The sequence below is a fragment of the Natrix helvetica genome (assembly GCF_964273705.1).
Source record: "Natrix helvetica genome assembly, chromosome: 1".
NCBI classification, from domain to species: Eukaryota; Metazoa; Chordata; class Lepidosauria; order Squamata; family Natricidae; genus Natrix; species Natrix helvetica.
This window is the reverse complement of record NC_138548.1, coordinates 167,938,118-167,948,742: the sequence shown is the minus strand read 5'-3', so window position 1 is coordinate 167,948,742 and position 10,625 is coordinate 167,938,118. Positions and strand designations below refer to the sequence as shown.

Here is a 10,625-nt window from a genome sequence, read left to right as displayed (position 1 = left end):
TATTAGAAACAATGGTTTTTTTTATTCAATGGCATTTTTTATAAAGGTATACATGAGTTTTCATATTCAAGGCTGAGGATAAAGACCACAGAGTTTTGCAAAATGATCCTGTGCAAGTATCACAACGTTCAATCTTCATATTTAGCTTTAACATTGGGAAGTGGGATAAAGACAATATTGAGTTTGGGTTGCTAAAAATAAGATTCAAATCTCTGTTCACTCAGGGTTCATTGCAGAACTTTGGAATCACTGCGATCTTTACAATGTAAGATTGCAGTCAAATTGCAACATTAAAAAAAAAAAAATTCTGAAACATCAAAGTGCCTTAAAAGTGCTGTGTGTTTATGGAGGCCAGTTTTCTTACAAATGGTACATTCCTCTGCATGACATTTATCTGAAGAGGCGCACTTCTGATTAGTTAATAGTATATCATGGTGAGTCAAAGAAGGAAGTGGCAAAAAGTATTATATTTTGTCTTAGGAAATACTTCTGAAAATGAATAGTGGGGTTGTTGATACTTCAGTCCCTAAGCATTCTTCCTAATGCCAATCACTTTAAATTAGGCTGCACAAGACAACAGAGCAAAGCCATGGTTTTATGGCACTAGGGTGGTGTAATTAAGATCTAATTCCACTACTTTCAAGGTTTGCAACATTTCTAATTGAGATTTACTGCTGCTGGTCCCAACTGGAGTCTTATTACAATTCGCCACGGCCAACTTGCTGTAGGATAACTCATCACAGCTAACTCATTGCGGGAGAAGAGTTACACTAATACCAAAGAAATGGTGGAATGGAATCATTAAAGAATGAAAAAGGAGGGACAGAATGGAATGGCAATGACAAAAAATAACTTTTTTATTTATTTCAAATAATTGAATAGTTAAACTGTCCCACAGTGACCTGTCCTGTGGCAAGTTGGCAGTGATGAGTTGCCCGGCGGCAAATTGGCTACAAGTTGGCTGTGGCGGGGCTGTCCTATTTCACTCTAGATGTGCCAGACCACAATATTCTTCTCTTGTACCAACATTATGCAGCTTGGATGGCTCTAGCTAGAGACAATTTGAGGGAGACTGATAATCTACTGGATTAGGCTTTTTATCTTTAAGGGAAGAAAAGCAATTGATAAATTGTTTCAGAATACTGCTTCTTACTTGAATTCATATAATTTCAAAAAATATAATGTAGCTCAATATTGTCTTTTAAAAATCCTGACAAATAAGGTAAGTCACAAAAAGTACTTTACAATATATATTATTTTATAGGGGAGCAATTCTTTTGTTAATTTGGATGAAAACTTAACAATCCTGGGCATGGACACAAGTCACGTTCTGTTGAAATAAATAGGAAAACACACATAATACATTGCTTGCATTAAAATTATTACATATTACAGAATTCCCGGTTGCAAAATTGGCACCATTCCATTCTCAGAAACACAGGGATGGCTGAGAGAAATTTTACTGAATTCTAATAGGGTCGACTTGGTAGATAGAATGTGGTTATTGTTCACTCTAATTATATGTAGCATTAGCCCAGAACCAAAGTTCTTTTGGGCAACCACAATAATTATTTATGAGTGTGAAATACTTGGGAAGCCTGCAAAACTTCATTTGATTTGATCAAGGACTTCACCTAAGTGTCTGTCCAAATCCTGACTCCCCCCCCCCTACTGAACTCCCATTTTGGAACTGTTATTTCTAAAGAGAGAAAAGCAGAGAAGTAACAATAGTTAATAATGATAGTTCTGTGATAATTATTCAAGTATGTTTTGAGCCAACGTGCCCAAGTCTACATTCAGCCAATGCCGAGACTGCATGCTAAGACTCAGCAGTGCATAGCAGAGATAGGGATGGGACCGATTCCTGTTATACAACTGGGGCCTCTCGGTCTGCTTCTGGACTCTTAAAAAGCCTCGTTCTTATCTGTTCCCAATCTACAGAATTCCCCAAATTTGCCATTATAATATGGATACTTTCAGAGGAATCACTGATTGGGATGGCCAAGAGGGGAGATTGAGAGGAGAGAAGGCTTGCAAAAAGCAAAGCGTATAAGATAAGTTAGAATGGGCACTTGATTGTGACATAGTTTGATGAAGAAACTTCCAATGAATAAGGAGTATTTTAAATTGGAAGCCTATCACATAAATTAGATGTTCTTGAGATTTTCCTGAAGCTTGTTTGAAAGAGAAGGTCAGGTTAGAGAAGAGCTCCATTTTTCAATCTGGAAATTTAATAAAGAAAAATTTCCATCACATGAGTTCAATCCTTTGCAGAAATTCACATTCATCTTCTTAATTCTATAATTTTCATTTTTAAATGCATATTTTATCTGATTTAAATGAACTCCGGCTAGCAGAGGTTTTTTTTTTTCTTTTGGGAAGTATTTCTTTTTAAGGTTTTTTTTTCCTGAAAAATTTACCTATTACCCAAAACTATCATATTTTATAGGTTTAGATAAAATAAAATATGTCTGCAGATGTGTGATGAATGAATAAACTAGTGTGGCAAGTATGCTCACACTGTTAGCATGAATTTATGGTAGGACTATACTGTCAATTATAGCTAAATATGATATACTTACTTCAGATTTAATTTAGAACCTTATGAAAGCATATCTTAAAATAAATGCTACAGTGAAATGACTTCAATACCACCCAGATTTTTAAGAAAATAATTCAAACTAGAGATCTGGACAGGTTTCTTTTCCCCCAAAAGTGGTTTATTCTTATATCTCACTGTGTCCTGCGTTGAAAACTAAGAGAACCACTAAAGCAATCTTGCAAGACAATTTGCAAGATTTACAAGGCAGTCTCTAGATTAGAGTTCTGTCTTGCATAGAATAATATGAATATGCTTGGAATAAACCTGGGTTTTGTTGCATTTGTGGTATCTCTGGGTCAAAATGGGCCCAAACTTCCTAGCCTTCCTTTCATCATTAGCAGGGAATGTTTCACATCTAAAACTGGTAACCTAATTTACATTTTAGCTATCTTACTAAAAAGCGTAGCGTGAAATCTTTGCTTGACCAAACTCATCATGGGCAGTAGAGATGAGTACTGGGGACACAAATGGTTAGAATGCAGTACTGCAGGCTACTTCTCTGACTGCTGACTATCAGCAGGTTGGCAGTTCGATTCTCACTCGCTCAAGGTTAACTCAGCCTTCCATCCTTCCAAGGTCAATAAAAGGAGGACCCGAATTGTTGGTGGCAATATGCTGATTCTGTAAACTACTACTTAGAGAGGTCTGTAAAGCACTGTGAAGCGATATATAAGTCTAACTGCTATTGCTATGAACCCAATTAGTGTTTATTATGGCATATGAAAGAGAGCAAATGATAAAGAACATTAATTAACAAATGAAATAAAAAATAGTTTTATGTCTCTGAAAGGTCTTATAGAGCGAATATTACGGAGGGGGGAGAGGGATTGGTCCGGTGCATCTTATAGTGCGAAAAATACTGTAGTTTGATCTTACGAGAATGGAATTGATAAAGACATGTATGGAAGTGAAAATGTTTAATTATGAAGGAACGAGCTATGGAAGAAATGAAAAAAACTAGAATAATTACAGGTAGACAAAATGTACAGATAAAAGTGAAAACAAATAAATATCTCAATAATCCAAAAAGAGAGTAGACTTGAGGAAAAAAGAATGTGTAAGCTAACTTAAAACAATTAGAAAAAATATTTTACAAATGCCACTGAAGTTTGTGGACATATACTAAAGGAAAGTACTATAGTATTAAAAATGAATGAAGTCAAAAGTGTGTGAATGAGCAATGCACAGGCAAGAGAATCATGATGAGGAAAATATATAACGTACATGTAAAGAAAAAGTTGCAAAAATGCAGTCATAGACAGCAGGAAGCTGTTTAAATAAACGCAGGAAAGAAAATGCAGAGCAATTAGGTTGGAAACAAATACTGTAATTGTTAAATATCTGCAGAATGAATTAGGACTGCGAGGCAGTGATCTCTAGAGAACGAATGAAGAGCAAACTATAAAACCAACGTATGAAATGGATTCAGATGAAGTGGATAATGAAGTGGTTGAATGAGCTAATGAAACCCTCAAGAACTTATAGGTTAGAAGATTTAGAACGAAAGGCAACCTCTGAAGTGAAGTACCAATGTGTTTGAAGCAAGAATGGTTTGCAAGGATAAAAAAGTACAAAGTTATAGTGAATTTTATGGGTGTAAATGTAGCTATCTTCATATATGCTCCTAATCTATGTCTCGTGGTTTGCTTACTAATTCTTATTACTTTTTTACGTTTTGCATTCACCTGAAAGGAAATGTCTTGGACATACAGATGGATTACAATTGTCCCAAAGGAAAATGGCTGTATTTAAATCAAAGATTTAAATCAAACTTTTTGCACAAATACAAGTAAGCATTTGAAGTTTAGCCAATTAGTTTAATGGCTGGGTTCATAAAACAGGTGGTTAGCTAAATGGACTGATTATCAAGGTGTGTACAATATAGAGACCCATTTTGGTCCGGTGGGTTAAGGCACCAAGCTAGAAAGCAGGAGACTGTAAGTTCTAGTCCTGCCTTAGCCATAAAGCCAGCTGGGTGACCTTCAGCCAATTACTCTCTCTCAGGTCAGTCCTCTTCGCAGGGTTGTTTGTGGGGAAGAATAGGAGGAGGAAGGTATGCGGAATATTTTCACTGCCTTGAGTTATTGGTAAAAGAAAGATGCGATAGAAATAAATAATAAATAAATATAGTGTAAACTAACCAAATGGCCTGCCTTCAAATAACATGCTAGTCAAGCTTAAAACTAATCAACTTTAGTATGTTATTTGGGGAGAAGCATGTTATGTCGAAGTTAGCTTGATTTATAATTGACCTTGGTAAGCACCTGGTCCCAACATTTACTAAATCATAATATTTATTAATATTTATAACTTTTTAATTAATAATTCTGGCTTTGAAGAGACAGTAACAAATTCCTGGAGGTTACTGAAGACTGAATGTAAAAGACGGAATGGTAAGGCATTTTTTCTTCCTATTTTTACCAAGATGGACTAAACTATAACTTGTAAGGATTACTACGTTAACAAAATCCCCAATGTGACAGTGGCATGCTGATAACTCCTGTTGTATAAGGCCCATGTAAGAGTCCATGCATATGTTACCCTGTGCATTCTAATTCTCCTTCAATTTGAATGAAATGTACATATCAGCAAACAAAACATTTTCCTTCTGTACTTCAGAGGCTCGTATAGAGTACCGTGCATATTTTAAGCCTTGGTCAAATACAAGTGATCCCAAGTTACAACTGAAATTTAGAGCAAAATCACAGCCAGATAATAAATGTCTAGCTAATATGGTGCATCCCAACTGGAAGTAACTTCAGGAAGTTAAGCCCTATTTTTAAACAGGCTGTCCCTTATACAAGTGTGCTTATTGAGCAGAAATGGACATGGGGGAAATCAGATGAGTAATACATAGAATGCATAATCAAATACAATTAATTAATACAATACAATTTCGGAAAATCATAGCCACCTCTGTGCCTTTACAGAAAAGCAATAAAACGCACTCAGTAAAATACAGTTATGTGCCATGAATATACAGAAATGTTATTTTTGAATTATATACAAGAAAATCTTTTCTATTGCCAGTGTCCAAGGTATTAATAAATTAAATCACTGGACATAAATGATAGACAGGTTTCTATTAAAAAGCATTAAGATTTTTACCTTATATATTGATTTTAGCAAAGCATGGTAACCAACTAGACTTAATTTTGAGGGCAACATCATCCAGGCTCTTTCCACATATACATCACAATGTGCTACATAATAGCCATTTAGGTCATTTCTTCATCCAAAAATATAATTGCTTTATGAAAAAGCAATAAAATATAATTTTGCATAAAAATGATATTAGCAAGATTCAGCTGAGAAAGTAGTGCATGTATCACATTACTTCTCCCAACAATTTCCAAAGAGGTGAGAACAAAAATATATAATGTACATAAGAAAGCATGAATACATAAGTTATCAGGATCATTATACCCCTGCAGGATGCTTTTCTAATTTAAAAGATGTGCTTAGCATTCATGCACAGTTTTAGGGAATTTTAATTCTAAAAAGGGTTATGAAAATGAGACAGAAGGAAGTATGAGAAGTCATGAAAAGAGATGGTATATTTATCACAGCATTAGGCATTGAGAACATGAACTTAGATTAATTTCTCAAGATCATTACAAAATTAGTCAGTTTCCATTTAACCTGCCTATATAGAACCACAACCTGCAAAGATAAAACATTCCTAGATCATCCTTTTGCTTTACAATTACAGTTCATTTTCCATAAATAATACATTGTATCCCTTGTTTAAAATACAAACCAAAATCCCAGTGGTTTTTAAAAATCTGCCGTTGAGAAATGACAAATACATATTTTAAAATAACAACGCACAACTTGACATTGTTTTTAAGGCATGAAAAATGGCATATGAATGGAAAGCGCTTCTAGAAAAGCATTATGTTGTTTTTGATATAGCCAGTCCAAGCACAAAACATAAAAAAAAAAAAACCAACCTGACTCTAGAAATGAACAAGTGTTCTAATGTGAATCAAGATTCAATAACTATATGTGTAGACATTCTAGAACTTAGTTATAACAAGAATTGTTTCTTTGTGTCTATTTAAAGCACCAGATACCCTACAAAGCATCTTTGGCCAAGTCAGTACATGCTTCTTTTATGCTGCACTTCCAGTATCTCAATAAATAAAGGGGCTGTGGGCATTTTCCTCCCTTCTTTTCAATTTAGTGATCACAGAAATGTTCAAAGTCTGGGCTAATGCACTTTTGGAAGTCTATTATAAATTGAATGTAAAAGCAAAGGAAGGTTTCCTGCAGACCCACAAATCACCATCAGCTATAAGAAACATGTTGTGCATAGTGGTTTCTTTCTTTCTTTGTTTTTATATTTTAAAAGAGTTATATGCTGCTAGATCTATATTCTCAGTTTACCAGAGTTTGAGTGTTTCTATTTTACTAAAGCCAGGATCCTTTCGGAGTTCCCAATAGGTGTCATTAGAAACCCATGCTTCTCTCTGATTGGCTTCAATAACTTTTCTGCAAAATTAAAAGAGTTATTGGTTAACATAAATTCAAAAATATTCTTTAAGAGAATAGAAACATACTTCAATTTAATTTACTTGTTGAGGAAATCTTCTGAAAAATGAAATTGCAATAAAATAATCCATTTTATTTAATCATAAATCAACAACCAACAAATAAAAGAAGAAAATCACAATTAATTAGGGTAAAAAAGAAAGAAATAATTGTTTTAAAATATCTAAGGAGGATTAGAAGAGATATTATGGTGTACTGTACAAACTGTAGAATGATACTTAGCTGTGGTCAAAGATGTCAAATCACATTGACCTAATAATAACAAAATAAAACAAATCAGAACGAATAGGATATTTAGTAAAGAATGGAGATAATAATTCTTGGTGTGTGTCTGGGTATCATGTTCCAGCATTTCAATTATTTCTCCACCATGCAGGCACATCTCTGTTCAAAAGGGAACTTTCAGCATGTCCCTTCAGTAATCGCTATTGTGCGGGCACTAAATTTAGCCAGGGATTAATTTAAATTTGGGGATCAAGTAAGGTATTTGGCTGATAGAAGGAGATATGTAGAGTGGCTCAAGCAGCTGTTTCTAGATAGAACTGATAAATCAGCCTACAACTCTAAATCAATGGCCCATTGTTTGAGATCAGCTAATGTACAATCATTTTAAGTAGGCCGGCTTTACTGTGAAGCACACATTGTGGCATACAATGAGCTACTTGAAAAAGAATCAAAAACTTGGTTTGAAATCTTTCAAGACAAAGGAATGCCCTTTAAAGGCCCAACTAAACTCCAAAAAGTTGCTGGGCTTGGATGTTAACTGCAGAGATTTTAATCACTGCTGATATATACGGAGATCCTTTTGAGAAATAGAAAAAGTATAAAGCCAATGCAGATTTCTGTGTATTTAGGATAACATAATTGGTGTGAAATTGATTGTTTCCTGTAGCATGGAAAATATTTAAAACCTACTCTGTTAAATAATTATTTAGCTGTCAGACATGTGTGCCTTAGCAAAAACCATCACCTTGATTTTGGCGTAATTAATTTCTAGCTGTTCTTCTTAACAGTGCCCACCAAGTATATAACGTGCCTATTTCAGGACAATCTGTGTCTGAGCTCTTGTTTTCTTGCAGTTGTTTCATTATCCAAACTAGGTAATATCATCAGTGGTCCTTAGACAATCTGTGTCTAAGTAAGCAGTGCAGCAGCATCTGCATATAAAAGAAATGTGTCTATTTCCCAATTTTGGCAGATCAAGAGATGGACTATTCAATGTGTCCATAAGAGAGTTAATGAGTGGCTTTCTCTGAAGCCTGTCTGCTCATCAACCAATATATTCTCAGTTACAATCCAATCCAGGAGCTTGTTGTTACAAGTGCTAGCATATAATTTACTGATTGGCTAATGGGCCAATAACCTTTATTTTTCTTTTTTGTAGATTGAAGTCACCAAAGATGGGCCCCAATCATCAGAGACCTTAGCATAGTTATCAGTGTAGGTGAATAGGAAAGCCAAAATGGGTACCCACCAATCTAAACTGTTTTGAATGTCTTCCGCTAAAATGAACTCATATTCTGGAGCTTTATTCAATTTCAGATGTTTTATAATCTCTGTTTTATAATCTCAGAGCAGGGGGGGGGGGATTGAAACATTTTAGCAACCGTTTCTCTGCTTGGTTGCCGGGTGGGCATAGCCTACTCGGCATACTGCACCACGGCGGGGGGGGGGGGATTTGCCCTCCCCAGGCTCCAGAGGCTTTTCTCGAGCCTCTGGGAGGGCAAAAACGCCCCTCCCCCCTCTGGGCTTCAGAAGCCCTCCGGAGGTTGGAAACAGGCCTGTTTCTGGAGTTATGGGAGGCCCATTTTTCACCCTCCCAGAGTCTCCGCGTGGGCCCTGCACTTACCTGGCATGATGAACAGGCCGCATGGAGACTCCTGGGAGGGGCCAGCCGGTCCTTCCAACTACCGGTTCGATGAACCAGATGTAAAATTAGAATTCGGTTTGCCCGAACTGGTCCGAACAGGCTGAATCCCACCCCTATCTCATGAGGAGCCTCACAGGAAGGTGGGGAGAATCTTACGTTCAACTAATTCAGTTTCTTCAGCCAATTTCTCTATTTCTCCATCTGGTGTTAATAGGAATTAGCACTCTTCTAACTTGTTAACAAATGCCATCCAGCCAAGAACAACTGATTTCCTGATTTAAAGAATATAAAAATGATCCTCTTTCTTATTGAAACCAGGATGAGTTGCTGCTCTGCTGCTCTTCAAGAGGAAATACAAACATTATATTATTATATGCCTATAATAACAGGCATATATATATAGGCAAAGAAGAAATAGGCTTTAAGAGAGTCTTGGAATCAACTCTCATTATAAGACTTCAGCTCTATCTGGAAATGCATAATTCTTTAATCTGCTTCCTCTAATTTACAAATTTTGTCTTTTATACCTGCTTCAGTCTGGGGACACCACTTCATATTGTTGTATACACAGAAGGAATTACTCCATCCGAAGAGGGATTAGACTATAAATAAAATAATTATTTGGCAGAGAAGGAGAAAAGAGATTGAATTTTACTCTTAGTACTTGGCAGATTTTTGTTTTTCTAAGTTTACACGGTAACATAAAAGCGAGGAACTTCACATACACTTAATTTTTTGGACAATTCTCTTTATCTAGCTAGGGGAAATTTTATGAAAGATAGCGCATGCATAAAACACCAATCTGAAGATCAAACATTAATGTTAGATCTCTGAATTTCAAAAATAATACAATAACTACATATTACAAATAAAACTGATTTCTCATTATCTAAGTCAAGATTCACAAAAATCATCATCTTTGATTCAAATTTATCTGAGGAATAAGACTCTAAGCTACAACCAACCTATGTTTTGACACATTTCTGAAAATAATTTAATTGTACAATAAAAACATGCAAATGTTACATAATGTAAGACAATTTCTAATGCTAAAAACATTATTAGTATTTTTGTTAATATTGTTACACCATTATATATACCAACCCCATTCTGTTTGTACAAAAATCACACACAGAGAGAATACTTACTTAAAAAATTTAGGTATATGTTCCATATTGTTTTCTTCTAAATAACGTCTCCGGCATCTCTGGAGTTCTTCAATTCTTTGTTTTTCTGCTGCTGCCGCTTCTAAATTTCCATCTTCCAAATGCCTATAGTTAAGAATTAGATCTTTCAGTAGATACATACCAACCTTTAAAAAATATAACTACAAAATTCAGAAATCTCAAAGTTCAAGAAGCACCTGTCAGACGTGGAAGCCATATTTTACATTTTGGCCTTCAGACCTGCCACGTTTTCTACTGTGGGAAAATGGGAGGGGCAATTATACAGAGTGTGGGTGATATGTAGCCATCACAACATTCCTTTCTCAGAGTCAAGGTCACCTTGCCCTGCAGCTGTGATCAGGTGACTGGGAGGCACCTCCAGTTTTGGATGGTGCCTGATTGGATTATGTGACGGACATGTGGGTGCTGGGCA

At 35.6% G+C, this 10,625-nt stretch overlaps 1 protein-coding gene across 8 annotated transcripts in view; it reads right to left on the bottom strand.

Annotated features, from left to right (window-relative positions):
• Positions 1–10,625, bottom strand: part of OSBPL6 (oxysterol binding protein like 6) — a 101,892-nt gene continuing 91,267 nt past the window's right edge. For 6 of the 8 annotated variants that reach the window (XM_081936511.1, XM_081936515.1, XM_081936514.1 and 3 more), the window contains 2 exons: positions 10,175–10,297; positions 3,547–7,096 (listed from right to left, as the gene is read on the bottom strand). In XM_081936511.1, coding sequence (XP_081792637.1) covers positions 6,988–7,096; positions 10,175–10,297 — 232 coding nt within the window. In that variant the 3' untranslated portion in view covers positions 3,547–6,987. Of the gene's footprint in view, positions 2,223–3,546; positions 7,097–9,553; positions 9,629–10,174; positions 10,298–10,625 lie in introns of those variants that run through there. The other 2 variants (XM_081936513.1, XR_014173902.1) reach the window with 2 other exon arrangements.